This window comes from Lithobates pipiens, unplaced genomic scaffold (genome assembly GCF_037356315.1).
Source record: "Lithobates pipiens isolate NorthernLeopardFrog02 unplaced genomic scaffold, aLitPip1_a1.2 Scaffold_8, whole genome shotgun sequence".
Classification (NCBI taxonomy): domain Eukaryota; kingdom Metazoa; phylum Chordata; class Amphibia; order Anura; family Ranidae; genus Lithobates; species Lithobates pipiens.
In genome coordinates, this window is record NW_027507903.1 from 109,071,210 (window position 1) to 109,088,832 (window position 17,623).

General features: G+C 42.2%; 1 protein-coding gene across 2 annotated transcripts in view; it reads right to left on the reverse strand.

Annotated features, from left to right (window-relative positions):
• Window positions 1-232: 232 nt before the first annotated feature.
• ULK3 (unc-51 like kinase 3) overlaps window positions 233-17,623 on the reverse strand; it is a 62,275-nt gene continuing 44,884 nt past the window's right edge. For both annotated transcript variants that reach the window (XM_077472658.1, XM_077472657.1), the window contains 6 exons: window positions 8,002-8,066; window positions 4,460-4,535; window positions 2,345-2,385; window positions 1,765-1,806; window positions 1,337-1,403; window positions 233-344 (listed from right to left, as the gene is read on the reverse strand). In XM_077472658.1, coding sequence (XP_077328784.1) covers window positions 328-344; window positions 1,337-1,403; window positions 1,765-1,806; window positions 2,345-2,385; window positions 4,460-4,535; window positions 8,002-8,066 — 308 coding nt within the window. In that variant the 3' untranslated portion in view covers window positions 233-327. The remainder of the gene's footprint in view (window positions 345-1,336; window positions 1,404-1,764; window positions 1,807-2,344; window positions 2,386-4,459; window positions 4,536-8,001; window positions 8,067-17,623) is intronic.

Below are 17,623 nucleotides of genomic sequence, written 5' to 3' on the forward strand. Positions count from 1 at the left end.
CATTTAGTATTTTCTCTGGTTATCTTTTGGGTAATATAAAAACATTTTCATGATCTGAATCATTTAAGTGCGACAAATATACAAAAAAAAAAAAAAATCAGGAAGGGGGCAAATACTTTTTTCACAGTAGTAGTACTGGAGCTTATGGACAGGTATAGTATTTCTGTTTTTTGTGTGCAGTCTGATTAATCCTGCTTACAAAGCGTCAATGTAATGAGCCAAATAACAATGCTTCAGAGAGTGAAAAATAATTTAATTAATACACAGTATTACTAAAACAAAACAACATATAAAATAACGCCATCTTAGTAGTGAATCACAGTAGGGTCATTGCAGTGAACATGCTGGAAAAAAGACAGAAATAAACATTAGAATTTGTGCACATAGTAAGGATTAGCCTTAACACAGTAAATAGGAGGATCCCTTGCTTTATCTTCAGTTTCTACTTGGGGTCTAAAATGACTGTAATACTCTTATTGAGGGAGAATCTCATGTCAGTAATATCATCATTATTGTAAGTTAGAACAAAAACATGTTTGCCTTTATTACATAAGAGTGAAAACGGCATGATGGGCAGTTGCAAAGAAATCAATATTTGCAACCTTATCCACCTTATTAATACTATGCAAGCATCTGATACTAGTCATCTCCATCACAAGCATGCAAGAATTTCTTTGCGAGTTCCTGAATGGCACCAATCCAAGTGGACACCCTATGAATGCCAGGGCTGCTTTTTACATGCCAGCCATGACATAAAATACTAATTTGGTGGACTGAAATATTAAAATAAATTGTATTTAATACTTAATGGCCAAGTTTCCCTTTAGGTAGAAATAAATATACAAGTTTTTTGCTGGAGAAAAATGCAGATTTTTTTTTCCTTGCTAGATCTTGCAGAGCATTGCACACACGATCAGTGGATTGTAGGTGCAATTCGGGCTCCTGCAGACAAGTCCCCCAGCTTTATGCTTGTACCTCCATGTGGGCTTTCAGTTAGAAAGCTGAAGGACTTGTGGGTGGGCTACAAGGGAGCTCATCAGCGCCCCCGCATTGTAAACTATAAGCCTTTTTTCCATGGAGGCAGATTGGACTTATGGTTTCTTCAGTCACAGATTTCTATGAATGTTTAACGTGGCTGTGCAAACAAAGCCACCCCATTTTAAATGTAACAGAGGTTGCAGGGGAAAAGAAACCTTACCAACTGGCGCAGGGGAAGGGGTGGGGTGGGGGTCGAGGGGAACATGTTATACCCTAAATACGGGTGTAACATGTAACATATTCCGAAAGGTGAACTTTCCTTTAAAGCCCACTGCAGGGCCATACTTGGCATACTCACATCCCCGCACAGATTCTGACAGCATCTCATTTCCCAGAGAATCATTCTTCCAGTCAGTAGTCTTCATCTGCAACAGAAGATGAAAAAAATCATATGACTTAGAGAATCAGAAACTGTGTCCATCCTCTTTCCTTTCTTTTTTTTTTATTAAATGTTCTTTATTATTTTTTCAAGTATAAAACATACATTTAGGAATTTACACTGGCATATTATCACAAGTTAATAGTTTTATCTTAACTTATAAACCTCCTCCCTTTACTCCCAACCAAACTCTCCCACCCCGTGGGTGCTTATACAGGTGTCTTGCATATATATATATATATATATATATATATATATATATATATATATATATATATATTATAATCTCACTGTGCCTATGTTGACAAATGTATTTTTGTTTTCTTTTTCCTTTCTAGTACTCTTACCTGCTCTTTTAAAAATTCTGCACGCTTCATCAATGTTTGAATCTGGAAGACACAGACAGATAAACAAAACAAGAAAAGAGGACATTCTGTTCCACGGTGCTATCCAAAACTGTCTGATTCAAAAAGGGTGGTGAAATAATTATGGGTTAGTACACCCCTCCTGAATTCAAAGCAGAGTTGCCCTCTCATGTAGGTAACTTATCAGACCACACCTAGTACTGTCCAATGTTTTATGAATAAACAGCACTGCCTCTGTTGCTGAAACTTTTTCACTGTGAGCTGCAGTGTCTGGGAAGGGCGGCATGCATGAGACAAAGAAAGCAGGATTTGACTCAAGAGTCAAAAGTGGTAAAAGGAAGATTTTAGTTGACATTATGAGGCTTGTGCATCATATAGAAACTGTAGTTAGCACTTGTTTGGAATGTTGACAGGAGTCTTTAATTGTATTTTCAGTAGTAGCAGTCAGGTTATCAAAGACATGTATATTTTTCTTTTCTATGTACAGTATTTCGTTAAAATTTCTCTATTTGGTTGCAGGAACTTGTATCCATATAGAAGAACATGGTGGAATGACACTTACTTCAGCATGTAGTAACTCCCGTCTCCTTCCAACTGGTTCAGCTGCAAGATGCCAACACAAAATAGATCAAATCAGAATCAGGTCTAAGCCAAATTGCTCCCCCCCCCCAATAAATGGATGACAGCAGATCAAAAGGGTACCCAAAACTGCAGGATGCCTATCACCAAATACATGAAATTTGTTTTATAAGCTGGGACAGTGGGGAAACCATTTAAGGGCCAAAAACTAAAACAGAACAGGAGCTCTCCTGTTATGTGTGCCGGAGTGGAACTTTTTACATCTCAACCTATCTTTTAACATAAACAACAGTACATTGAACAGTAATAGTACAATGAATCCTAATCTATGTGCCAAACAGGCATGTCTGAGTTAGTGTAGTGTGTTATAAACATATCTTAAAGTGGTTGTATACTCGAATTTTTAACTTTTACCTACAGGAAAGCCTATAATAAGGCTTACCTGTAGGTAAAAAAAATATCTCCTAAACCTGTACGGTTTAGGAGATATTCCCCTCAGTATGCGCCGCTGACTGCAGCGGCGCATGCGCACAAGGGGATTCTCGGCCTGAAAATCCGGCAGTGGCCGGCGGCCAGAATGAAATCTCCCTCGCGCATGCATGGGAGTGACGATATCGCGGCTCCGACAACTCACAGCGCCGGAGCCGCGATACCCGGAAGAAACGCTGAGGGAGCATGTCAGCTCCCTCGGCGTGGATCGGGCCAGATGTCGGGGCCTCGTTCTAAGGTATTTAATAATGAGCTAGTATGCGGTGCATACTAGCTCATTATGCCTTTTGCTTTGCAGGTTTAAAAAAAATATAATTTGCGGGTTTACTACCGCTTTAATAGTGAGATTGTTTTATGATATATAATCACTCTCAGATGTCTATGAACATTTTAATTTAACATTTTAATTATTGGATATAACTAACTACTTGAAAGAATTACATATAAAACATACAACTATATAACTCCCAATATTCTCAGTAAACAGCAAAATTATCTACTGGTTGCTAAAGACATTTTTAATTACATATCAAAAGGTAGACAACCATCAATATTAAAGCTTACTTAAGCCTCATACACACGATAGGACTTTGTACAAACTTTCCCTTGGATTTTTGTACAAAGGGCGTCGGCCCTGAACTTGTGTTGCATACACACAGCAGGACTTTTTCAGCCAACTTTCACCAAATCACGTGGTTTTTCTGCTCTTTACCGCCACCTTTGGTCAACTTCTGTATTGTTGTCTGATCTTTTGCATTGGTTCTGAGCATGCCTGTTTGTACTTTGTACAAAAGTCCTATGGTTTTCTGTACACACGATCAGACTTTGCTACATCGGACTTTTGTTGCCAGAAAGTTTGTCCGTTCGCACAGCCAACAAAAGTCCGATGAAAACCAAAAAAGTTTGTCTGATGGAGCGTACACACGGTCGGATGTTGCTCCAAAACAGCTAATTTGCATGTTTGTTGTCAAAAAGTCTGATCGTGTGTATGGGCCTTTAGGGTAACACATGAAAGATAAATACACCAGCAAAGTGTGAAAAAAAGTTAAGCTAAACAGTAGAGCAAACGTTAAATTTAAGACTGTAAAAACCATGCTAATTGTTTACATCAATTTAAGAAATATCATAAGGAATAACTTTTTGTATATATATATCGCAAGTGAAAAAACCCCCAAAAAAAACAAAAAAAAAAAAACAGAAGCATATTGACTTTGTTGATTTCTTCAATGTGAGAATCCCCACAGAGAGATTCTTGATGTACTCCTTGACTGATAATGCTCTCCATGGTACATCATGTGCAACAGCTGTTTGGTGTGAATATTTTTGTGCTGCTTTTCTAGATGAGAAGATGCGTTGCTTCTATGTTTATGATGCAGAGGTGGGCTGGTGCCAGCACACGATGAATATTAGATATGTACAGGAGTGTGACTATTCCAAAATTAATGATCAGAAGTCTTTGTTTACAGAGATTTTAGATTTTTTTTTAGATTTAAGGCTTTTACCAGCTGTAATACCTCTTTATTGTATGTATGTATGTATATATATATTTTATACACACAAACACACACACACACACACACACACACACACACACACACACATTACTCACCGCTTAACATTAATATTAGCTCCCCAAGACTCTGCTGGTACAGATCCAAAGCATCAGCAGCCATTCCCTCCTCATCCTGCCAACATATTAAAGAGAAGACACATGAAAAGAAATATTAGAAAGGGTGTCTTTACGGAAAGCATTATGAAATCTGTTACCCAAATCTAAGGAGAATTTACCACCTCAAAAGAGAAGTATGTAAAAAGCAAAAAAAAAAATGGTGCATGTTACCCTCATACTTCCATTGCATTTCTTTCTTTCCTCAGTCCTTTAGTTTTTGCAGTAGAGGCATTTGAACTGTCAAAAAGCAGCATCTAAGGGTTCTCTCGATTCAAAAGTTTAGAGAGGGCAGATACATTTCCAGCAATCCAGCCCATCTTTCAGTCCCTCCCTCTCTTGGACATGTGGCTGCACTTGGTGAAGAGGCACATACGTGGGCTGCCATCTAGAGCAGGTATGCTTCTCACGTGCCTCCATTTCCATAGCAGCATGTCCCCAGCTAAAACCTGGAAGCAAAGGCAGCATAACACAAGCAGTGCAGTCCCCTCACCTCTAGTAGCTCTGCTGGTTTTGTGCTCTGGCCATCTTTCCCTGGCTGTATCGTCCTCTACCCTCTGAAAGACTCCAACAACTCTCCCGTAGAAGAAAGCAAAGATCCACCGCTCCAGGTCAGTCCACCGGTAGACTACTAACTCTCCAGGTAGATGGGGGTTCCAGGTGCAGGCTGATTGCACAAACCAAGTACATGGAAAACGAACAAACTCTGGACAGCCACACTCCGGATTAGATGAAAAATAAAAGTGCCTTTATTTCTTCAAGTGAAAAAACTCCATATCACACGAATCACCACAGCAAAGGGAAAAAACATAGAACAAAATTTGACACGTTTCAAGCTAAAACCAGCGCTTACTCATAGCTATAGTAAGCGCTGGTTTTAGTGTGAAACGCGTCAGTTTTTTGTTCTATGTTTTTTTCCCTTTGCTGTGGTGATTCGTGTGATATGGAGTTTTTTCACTTGAAGAAATAAAGGCACTTTTATTTTTCATCTAATCCGGAGTGCGGCTGTCCAGAGTTTGTTCGTTTTCCATGTACTTAACTCTCCCGTGGACTTTGATGTTCCTGTGTCCTCCCCAATTCCTCCTCCACATCAAATGTACCTGTTTACTGTGTCGGTTTTCTGAAATAAACATAGTGCTATGTGTAGAGACCATTCTGGTGTTCAGTACATAGCGGGTATGCAGGGGAGAGAGAAACTGACAACTCTCTGTCCTCTAAATCGAAGGCTTCATTCACACCTGATCACAGGCAGAATCGCAGCGATTCCGCCCACAATTTCAAATAGCTGCAAAAAAGCTCATGTTCCTTTTTAAGCGACAAGCATAGTGTGTTGCGACTGCAGCGCGATTTACTGTGTGACAATTGCGGTGACAATTGCGGTGCGATTTGGGTGCCACTAAGAAGTAGTGGCATCACAAATGCGCCCCGCGTTTAGCAGCGATTTGAAATCGCAGGCGGAATTGCGGCATACAGGTGTGAAGTCTGTAAGTGAGGCAGAGTTCAGGGGTCAGTAGTAAGTGGGACGGTGCACAGAGAGCACTAGCACGTGGTGCAAAGAGTTCAGAGGTCAGTAGTAAGAGAGGCAGATTTCAGGGGGTAGGAGGTCAGTAGTAAGCGAGACACAGTTCAGAGGTCAGTAGTAAGAGAGGTGCAGAGTTCAGAGGTCAGTAGTAAGTGGTGCAGAGAGTTTAGGGGTCAGTAGTAAGTGGTGCAAAAAGTTCAGAGGTCAGTAGTAAGAGGCGGAGTTCAGAGGTCAGTAGTAAGTGGGATGGTGTTCAGAGGTCAGTAGTGCACAGACAGTGTGCATTCGGGTCCACTAACCCACATCTGCACACCTATCAAATTGGGTTCCCGCAAACGCATTTAAAGATGCACTGGGGTACCATTAAGAATGAATGGCAGCCCCACACGTCTGTAAAGAGCAGCGCATTTTGGCTGCAGGTGGTTGTGAGTACGGGTGTGATTCCTGCACCCGCAATAGTGTGAACCTAGCCCTAAAAGGATAAATTCATCTTTCATAACATGTTAAATATTACACCAATATTCAGGTGTAATATGTTACAACTGCACAGCCCCCTATAGTAAATGTAGGCAATGCTAACAAAAGCCAGTGTTGTATTTTACTTTAAAAATGTATTCTTTGCATTATAATTTTAACAGGAAAGTAGAATATAATATAAAGAGCACTTTCAGCGACTTTTTCAGTCACTAATGTCTGCTGCTTTACTGAATGTGAGCTTAGATCGTTCTGCCTGCAACAGGGAGAAGGAGAGCAGCTCTATATGTTGTGTGAAGTCTCGGGAAAGAGCAAAGTGCCCAAAGCCGACATCAATCAAAGAGAGAAGGAAGGGGGGCAGATCCAGACCCCATTGTCGGCATGACACTCCAGGAAAGTCTGTAGCCCCCCCACAGTTAATTAACTCTATTTTAAACAGAAAGGGTGCACTTTTCAGAGAGCAGGCAAAATACTAGCAGCTCATAAGGACTAGGATTAAGCAAAAAAAGAAAAAAAAAAGAAAAAAAGGAAACCCATAATTCTCTTTTAAGTAGCACTACATATGCAAATGCAACATACAACAAGAAATCAATATGCTTCTAAGTTAAGGCAATAAAACATTTTAGATAGGGAGAATAAGAATGTATTATACAGATTGTGTTTTACTATCAGACAAATATTACAAATCACAAAGTGTGGAACAAATGGACACACTTGGTTTAATCTGAAAAATGCAAAGCGATTCAAAGAACACATAAACTTTACAGTTCCAGTAGCCCAGGATATAATAATCCAATTCAGATACCTTCCCCATACTTAATATACCCCAGTAAAGCAGTTTAAAATGTACAGAGCTGAAACAGGTGTTTTCTATATATGGTTAGAATGTCTTACATTTCAAACTTTGTGGTCAGTTATAACCTGCTTCTATTTTCTTTAGCTGCTGCAATATATGTTGCCTAAAAGTACCTTTTGTGCACATAACGCTATAGTTCTCACACTAATTCTACATTATTGGTAATTAAAGTGTGTCTAAACCCAAGAAAAAAAAAATATATATATATATATATATTGCAGCTTGACCAGTTCTTAGATTTGGTGGTTGCAAGCCTTATTTTCACCTAGTGATCCTGCCGGTAACTAACTTCCTGCCCTAGGATGACAATAGTCCCTCACAGTAATCTATGGAGGAGCATGAAAGTCCAAAACCTTGGTGTGTGTGCGCCACAGGGGTCTGTTGGGCCATGACAGCTTGGGAGAGCCCTTCAGCACATAACTATCAAAGATGGCAATGGCAGGGATGGGGCCACTGCCTCAGATTTATACATTCCTCAGATTTATAAACCCCACATGAATCAATAGACTGTGAATAAACTAGACACAGTTTAGCATAGACGGATTCTACCCTGTTTGAATTGAATGGTAAAACATTAAAAAGGTAATAAATGAGCCAGAATGTTATACACCAATTTATTCTGCTGTGTCATACCTTTGCAACAGCAGCTGAGGCCACATCTAAAGCAGCAAACAGACGAGGTTTGTCCTGAGACATTTCTAAACAAAATGAAAGCAGATCAGCAGTGAAGATGTATGAAATAAAAATACACATTAATTGGTAACTTACAGTATATCAATGGAGAGAATAAAGCATCCCTGAGCATGCATTCCTATTCATATCTATTGGGACACAGCTGCTGCTTCCAAATTTAAAACCCGTGTGGTGCGGGTGCTTGTCCCTAATCTCACCCTGGGGGCAGGGTGCCTGTGCAGCCGTTGCATAACAATTGACAGCTATGGGACTGCATGCAACACCTGTGTATCCCTGTGCTTGTAAAACATGGCCCTGCACAGGTCATGGATCGAATTGCACTGTGTGAAAGAGACCAAATAAGAGACTGAATAAATATCAAAAGGTGATGATTCTGTTAGTCATGCCACCACTAGGACTTTTTATAGTGGGATAAACTTTCACACAAAAATGACAACATAAAAGTGTATCGCAAACTATTTCAGCTTGCGCCACTGGCTGATGGATCGAAACAAAGTTGCAGAATGGTAAAGATTACAAATGTGTGCAGATCTGTAAATAGGTACAGCAGGAACTGGCCGAATTTCGCTCTGTGTGTATGTCTGTTCAACAAAAGCCAGTCTAATGACTGGCTTTTGTCCAACATTTCTGCTGGAAAACCAGTATTTGATCGTCGCTTGCAGCCAATGGCTGCATCGTTGGTCAGTGTATTCTGTCGGGAATTCCTGTGTATACGCTGCCTAAATTGCAATTCTGTGAAAGCAATCCCCAGCTCTAAAGACAGCCCTGTGCCTCTGTCCTTATCCACACATAAATAGCTCACAGACAGTAAAAAAAATAAAAAAAGGAGGAGCACTAATGCTTTATCTCTATGCCCCAGCCAGTGACATATGACAGAGCTTTTTTTTGCCATACTGCTGGTTAGTTTGCCTGAGGAAAACTCGAACAGCTTATTGTGATGCACACTGAGCCACGGGCAGCGTTAGCGGTAAAGTGGCGCTAGTTTTAGTGGCGCTTTATGGCTGTTTTAGCAGTGCTATTCGCCCGCTAGCGGGGAGCTTTAAACCCCTGCTAGCAGCCAAAGAAAGGGTTAAATGTGCCCGTGTAGTGCCGCTGCTGAAGCACTTTGGCAGCGGTACCTTTTTATTTCAATGGGCAGGGGGCAGTGGAGGAGCGGCGCATACACTGCTCCTCCACAGCCCCAAAGATGCTGCTTGCAGGACTTTAACATCCTGCCAGTGCAGCTCCCCTGTGTGAAAGCACTTGGGCTTTCACATTGGGGTGGCAGCGGAGGCATTTTTTCAGCCGCTATTTTTTTTTAGCCCTTTAGCACCTGAAAAATGCCTCAGTGTGAAAGGGGTCTTGGGTATTTCATGCAGATCAGATTCATCATTCTGCAACATTGTTTCTATCAATCAGCTGGTGGCACAAGCTGAATGTGGCCCGGTTCACACTGGTGCGACATGCGCTCCAACTTTGAGAGCATATGTCGTATGACAAGTCACGCCCCATTTTTTTTTTTTATTAAGAAAACAAAAATTTTATATAAACATTAAAGCGTATTTTCACCCTAAATAAAAAATAAAAAATAAATAAATAAATTAAAAAAAAATAATATATATATATATATATATATATATATATATATAAAATATTTTTTTTTTCCTACCTTTCCCCCCTCCCACTCATTTGGAGATTTTTAAATAAAAAACAAAAACTTCATAGCCATTTTTGTGCCTAGGCACACTCTTTCCCCTTCCCCTGGATTCTGCGTGCGTGCAGATGTGTTTCAGGGGTTTGGGACCCATCAGAGTCAAGTGGCACATCTTCAAATGTGAAGACGGAGCTGGCATGAAAGTCCAAAACCTTGGTGTGTGTGCCACAGGGGTCTACTGAGCCATGACAGCTTGGGAGAGCCCTTCAGCACATAACTATCAAAGATGGCAGTGGCGGCGCCCAAACTAAAGGAAACTGCTCCTCTTTAACATTGTAAGCTATGAAAAAATTAACTGCAGCTACTAAAAAGAGAAGTACATAACTATCACAAGTGAAATACAAAACTAAGCAACAAGTCATTGTGAAAGGCTTGTCATAAAAGTCACCCAATATTTCACAAACAGCAACACATTTGTGCACCAACACAAGTGCCATTAATCGAAAACCAGTGGCTAGAGCTCACCCCCTTTTTTTATGGTAAAATCTTTATTTTCAATTTTTGATGAAAAATAAGACAGTATAGAGAAGACATTCCCAACATATGAAATAGCATCATTAGCAGATGCATTGAATTGTATTGTAAGAGGCACAATTAAAGGCCATCTGGAGGGAATTTAATTTATAGAACTAAAAGAAAAGGTAAGAAGGTGGAAGAGAACCTGAGTGACATCGCACCGTATCACTATTTTTGCTTTTCTTGGTGTGAGATTCTCTGGGGGTCCTCAACACACCCTTTTCTGTCTGTCCCTACTGCACACTGATTTCACTAGTATATAAGATGTATGACCTTTTTTAAGTCACACCCTACACTCCTATTGACCACACGCATTTTACAATTTATATATTTTCATATGGTCATCATGGACACCCTCTTTTTCTCTATTTTCTACCCCCCTCGAGTGTGGCGTTTTCCGCCTTGTCTGCCCGCAGATATATGTCTCCACTGTTCCCGGTAGGGACATTTCCCAGCTCTGCTCAACTCTCAGTTCTCAGCATCCTATGACTTATTTTGGAGCGGATATGCAAATCAATTTGGGGTGTTTGGCTTTCTTCCCCCCCCTTATCCTTATTTAATTTGAGTAATTTGGATTATCTTTCATATATTTTTTATAGATATGTATTCTGCACTTGCTTCTGAAGAAGTGGAACTTTATCCACGAAACGCATCAAGCTTTTAAATGCTGTTATCAATCATGCGTTTACAACATATTCTACACATGGATTTCATCCACATGTGCCATAATGGTTAATTGTTGTCCCAATTCAAAGTCCCAAACATTCTCCTTTTTTAGTCCAAAACCAGTGGCTAGAGCTCACCCTTTTTATTTTTTGTAAAATCTTTATTTTACATTTTTGCAGAAAAATAAGACAGTATAGAGTAGGGATTATTAACTTATCCATGGTACAAAACCGAATCTGAAAAACTGAAATAGCATCATTAGCAGATGTATAGGACATTGTAGGAGGCACACCTAAAAATAAAGGCCATCTGCAGGGAATATATTTATAGAACTAAAAGAAAAAAGGGAAGAAGGTGAAAGAGAACCCAAGTGAGGGGAGAGAGAGGGAAAGGAAAGGAAAAACCATCAACAAAAAGGAATAAGGAATAAGGAAAGCAAAATATTCAACCCCTATCCCAAGAAAAAACATCAATAGGAACATTAATCAATGTATATCATAGCAATTCCCTGGTCAATCACTTCTGCTCTAAACAGCGGTGGAGTAAACATTTTGAAAAATGGGTGCACAAAATCATAGTATTAGTTGTTTGTACAGGTCAGGAGGACCACACACGAACCTAGCCTGCCGGAAAGTCCGGTTGTGTGTACGCGGCATAAAGACCACTGAAAAATTCCAGTGCATCGGAATAAGGCAGTTGCCCGCGTTAAGGAGGTGAGGTAACAATGAGCGCTTGTAAGGCCCTATGGACATACAGTGCTTCCGGAAAGTATTCACAGCGCTTTACTTTTTCCACATCATGTTATGTTACAGCCTTATTCCAAAATGGACTAAATTAATTATTATAAATCTACAAGCAATACATTTTAATGACAGCGTGAATGAAGTGTGTTTGAAATCTTTGCAAATTTATTAAAAATAAAAAATAAAATGTAAAAAAATCCCATGTACATAAGTATTCAGAGCCTTTGCTCAATACTTTGTTGAAGCACCCTTGGTGTTCTTGCCAAACCAATCTATTAACCTTCTATATGAGGTGGTGAATTGCCATCTAGATAAAGGAAGGCCCGTAGACATGGTGTATCTGGATTTTGCAAAAGCATTTGACACAGTTCCCCATAAACGTTTAATGTACAAAATAAGGTCTGTTGGTATGGACCATAGGGTGAGTACATGGATCGAAAACTGGCTACAAGGACGAGTTCAGAGGGTGGTGATAAATGGGGAGTACCCGGAATGGTCAGGGGTGGGTAGTGGGGTCCCCCAGGGTTCTGTGCTGGGACCAATCCTGTTTAATTTGTTCATAAACGACCCGATGGATGGGGTAAATAGTTCAATCTCTGTATTTGCGGACAATACTAAGCTAAGCAGGGCAATAACTTCTCCGCAGGTCGTGGAAACCTTGCAAAAAGATACAAACAAATGAATGGAGTGGGCAACTACATGGCAAATGAGGTTCAATGTAGAAAAATGTAAAATAATGCATTTGGGCAAAAATATCAATGCAATCTACTCACTAGGGGGAGAACCTCTGGGGGAATCTAGGATGGAAAAGGACCTGGGGGTCCTAGTAGATGATATGCCACGTACACACGAGCGGACTGTATGGCGTACTTAGTCCGTCATACAATCCGACGGACAGTCCGTCATACTTTCGACTGAACGGACTTGACCACACACGGATACCCAAACAGTCCGTCGAAAGCTTGCGCGATGACGTGTACAGCACGTAGGACGGGACTAGAAATAGGAAGTCCAATATACAGCAAAGCACCCTTCCGCCGTGTAAATCCTTTCTGGGCATGCGCCATTCTTAGTCCGTCGAAGTAGCCTACTGACGAGCGGATTGTCCGCTGAAACCAAAGTACGACGTACAGAATTTAGAAAAATCCGAAATACTTAGTGCGCCAGACTGCACGCTGAAAAAGTCTGCTGAAGCCCACACACGAGCGGACTGTCCGCTGAAATGTGTTTAGACGGACTAAGTATGCCATACAGTCCGCTCGTGTGTACGCGGCAATAGGCTCAGCTATGGCATGCAATGCTAAGCTGCTGCTAACAAAGCAAACAATATTGGCATGCATTAAAAAGGGGATTAATTCCAGAGATAAAACGGTAATTCTCCCATTCTACAAGACTCTGGTCCGGCCGCACCTAGAGTATGCTGTTCAGTTCTGGGCACCAGTCTTCAGGAAGGATGTACTGGAAATGGAGCGAGTACAGAAAAGGGCAACAAAGCTAACAAAGGGTCTGGAGGATATTAGTTATGAGGAAAGGTTGCGAGCACTGAACTTATTCTCTCTGGAGAAGAGACACTTGAGAGGGGATATGATTTCAATTTACAAATACCGTACTGGTGACCCCACAATAGGGATTAAACTTTTTTTGCGGAAGGGATTTTTAATAAGCACTCATTAAAATTAGAAGAAAAGAGGTTTAACCTTAAACTACGTAGAGGGTTCTTTACTGTAAGAGTGGCAAGGATGTGGAATTCCCTTCCACAGGCGGTGGTCTTCAAGAAAATATTAAATAAGCACCTGAACAACCACAACATACAGGGTTGGACTTGGTGGACTTGTGTCTTTTTTTGACCTCACCTACTATGTAACCAATTACAGCCTCAAATCTTTGGAGTATGATTCTATAAGCCTGGCACACCTATTTTAGGGTTGTTGTCCTGTTGGAAGACGAACCTTCGCCTCAGTCTGAGGTCCATAGCGCTCTGGAGCAGGTTTTCATCAAGGATGTATCTGTACATTGCTGCATTCATCTTTCCCCTCGATCCCGACTAGTCTCCCAAATCCTGCCACTGAAAAGCATCCCCACAGGATGATGCTGCCAATACCATGCTTCACTGTAGGGGTGGTACAGGCCAGGTGATGAGCGGTGCCCGGTTTCCTACAGACATGATGGTTGCCATTCAGGCCAAAGAGTTCAATCTTTGTTATGTGCCTTTTACTGAGAAGTGGCTTCCGTCTGGCCACTCCACCATACAGGCCTGACTGTTGGAGTGCTGCAGAGATGGTCATTCTTCTGGAAGGTTATCCTCTCTCCACAGAGAAATGCTGGAGCTCTGTCAAAGTGACCATTGGGTTCTTGGTCACCTCCCTGACTAAGGCTCTTCTCCCGCTCTAGGAAGAGTCCTGGTGGTTCCAAACTTCTTCCATTTACGGATGATGGAGGCCACTGTGCTCACTGGGACCTTCAATGCTGCAGAAATGTTTCTGTACCCTTCCCCAGATCTGTGGCCCGATATAATCCTGTCTCTGAGGTCTAGAGACAATTTCTTGGACTTCGTGGCTTGGTTTGTACTCTGGCATGCACTGTTAACTGTGGGACCTTATATAGACCTTATAATACCGTTACCGGTAAGTCTAACTAGGGTTTTCTCCCTTCGTCTTTCAGGACAGCACCTGGAGATGATAAGAGAGTACTTACTCTAGGGTGGGACCACCGCCTGCAGAACCTTTCTGCCAAATGCTTGGTCTGCAGCTGAAAGCAGGTCCAACCTGTAGTGGTGGGTGAAGGTGGAGAAGCTTGTCCAAGTAGCCGCTTTACAGATCCGATTCGGAGAGACCCCTGCTCTTTCCGCCCAGGATGTTGCTACTGCCCGAGTGGAATGGGCGACAACCCCCGCGGGGGGCTCTACTCCGGATGCACTATAGGCTTCCCAAATAGCCATTCGTAGCCACCTAGCTATAGTATCTTTGGACGCACTATAGCCCTTCCGTGGTCCTGAGAATGCGACGAAGAGAGAGTTTGACTTCCTGAACTCACTTGTGATCTCTAGATAGTGTAATAGGCACCTTCTTACATCTAGGCTATGAAAAGATTTCTCCTTAGCATTTGAAGGTGAAGGACAAAAAGGTAGGTAGAACCATTTCCTGCGTCCTATGGAAGGCTGTTGAGACTTTTGGTAGGAAACCCGGGTCAGTTTTAACCACTTCAATACAGGGCACTTTCGCCCCCTTCCTTCCCAGCCCAATTTTCAGCTTTCATCGCTCTCTCACTTTCAGTGACAATTGCGCGGTCATGCTACACTATACCCAAATGAAATTTTTATCATTTTGTTCGCACAAATAGAGCTTTATTTTGGTGTTATTTATTCACGACTCCGTTTTTTATTTTTTGCGATATAAGCGCAAAAAAAGTGGAGATTTGGAAAAAAAACAATATTTTCTTTTTTCTATTTTAAAAGAAATCCAATAAAATCAAATTTTGTCAGAAATTTAAGCCAAAATGTATTCTGCTACATGTTTTTGGTAAAAAAAATTCCGTTAAGTGTATAATAATTGGTTTGTGTGATCACAGACATATGTACGCAAATGATCATGTACATATGTGTGCAGGTGATCACGTACATATGTGTGCAGATAATCATTGGGACATGTGATTTTAGTGGGACATATGTGGGGGACATGTTTTTATTATTAGGGACATGTGTTTTTATTATTTGGGGACATGTATGTTTTGGGGACATGTGTGTTTTGGGGACATGTGTGTTTTGGGGACATTGTGTTTATACTGTGTGGTGTGTTGTGTGTTGACACTAGACTGATGATCAGTGAGTAAAAAGCTGTAAAAAACAGCTCATACTCACTGATCATCAGCCGGCTGCAGTGATCTGCTCTCCTCTCCTCAGCGATGACTTCTGTGTGAGGAGAGGAGACGCCGATTGCCTAGCAACCGGCTGTTTGTTTACATCACATGACGGCCGTGATTGGACACGGCCGTCATGTGATCAGGAGGGCCAATCACAGAGCCCTCCTGCCGATCTGAGATGTGCAGTGTCCGGGTGATACGAGCACATCGGGATCGCGCCGCTGCGCGCGCAATCCCGCTCTTTCTGAAGGACGTTCATGAACGTCCTATCAAAAGTAGACGGCTCCCACCCGGCCGTATATGTGCATTGGCTGGGTGGGAAGTGGTTAAGAACCACCCGGTCCGGGAATATGTAACAGAAAGGCTCCACTATTGATAAGGCTTGTAACTCGCTTACTCTTCTAGCAGATGTAATAGCCACTAAAAGAACTAACTTAAGTGACCACAACCTGATAGTCGCTTCTACTGGGGGTTCAAAAGGTTCCTTGGTCAATGCCTGTAGAACCAAAGACAGGTCCCATTTTGGAAAAAACTTAAATGGTACAGGCCTAGCTCTGGCCAATGCCTTAAAAAATCTAATAATAAGTGGTTCTTGAGATAACTGTCTCTCAAGAAAAACTGATAAAGCAGCCACCTGTGTCTTCAGGGTACTGGCTGCCAACCCTAGTTCCATGCCCTCATGGAGAAATTCAAGAACCGAAAGTATCTCCTGGGGAGGGAATTCCTTTGATAGGCACCAGGAGTTAAAACGTTTCCACGTTTTAAAATAAATTGACCTAGTAGTATCTTTTCTACTTCCTAGGAGGGTTGTGACAAGCTTATCAGATAACCCCTTTCTCTTTAAGATTTGCTCCTCAGTAACCACCCGGTTAGGTTGAGTTGCCCGATGTTCGGATGCTGAAGAGGTCCCTGGGTTAGGAGATCCCTTTGAAGCGGAAGAACCCAGTGGGGTCCCACCGCCATCCTCTGTATGGTAGAAAACCATGTCCTTTTGGGCCAAATGGGAGCCACTAGAATCAGACTTGTGGATTCCCCCTGCAATTTCTTTAGAACCAAAGGGATCATCTGAAAAGGGGGGAAAGCGTAGCACAAGTGGAAATCCCACGGGTGTGCTAGGGCATCCAGTCCCCTTGCCTGATCTTGCCTGTTTAAAGAGAAGAAGGCCCTCACTTTGGTGTTGCTCCGTGACGCGAATAGATCTATCTGAGGCAGACCCCATCTCACTGTCAGATCTTGAAAAACCTCGGGGTTCAGACTCCATTCTGATTCCCGAATTTTTTCCCTGCTCAGAAAATCCGCTACAACATTAAGGTCTCCCTTTAGGTGAACTGCTGATATGGACCTCAGGTTGCTTTCTGCCCATGACAGAATCTGGCTGGCCAGGGATAGCAGCACCCTGCTTCTTGTGCCCCCCTGCCTTGTTATATAGGATACAGCTGTGGCATTGTCGGATAAGACCTGGATATGGAGACCTTGAACCACTTCCTTGAAGGCCCATAGTCCGAGCAGGATGGCCCTGAGTTCCCTCCAATTGGAGGATCTCCTGGCCTCCCTGACTGTCCAGCTCCCCTGGGCCATCTGTCCTTCCAGGTGGGCACCCCACCCCCAGGAGCTTGCATCTGTAGTCAACCTCCGGTCTACCGGAAAACACCAAAGTAGACCCCTGTCTAGATTTGAGTGATTCCTCCACCACCAGAGCTATCTCTGGACCTGAGGGGGCATCCTGAATTGCTTCTCCAGGGACTCCCCGTAGGACCAATTCGTCAATATTGCCTGTTGGAGCTCCCTTGCATGAAGGCGTGCCCACTGTACTCCAGGGATGGATGCTGTGAGGAGGCCCAAAACGGACATGGCTGCCCTGACAGAAATAGGCAGGTTTGTCTGGGTCCTCTTCACGGCACTCTGAACTTTTTCTATTTTCTCTACTGGGAGAAAAATCTTTTCCTGTCTGGAGTCGATGGTGTACCCCAGGAACTTTATCGAGTGGGATGCAATCATGCTTGATTTTTCCCTGTTTATCAGCCATCCGAGATCCTCTAAGTGTCTTACTGTCCTTCCCAGGTCCCTCTCCAATAGATGTTTTGTA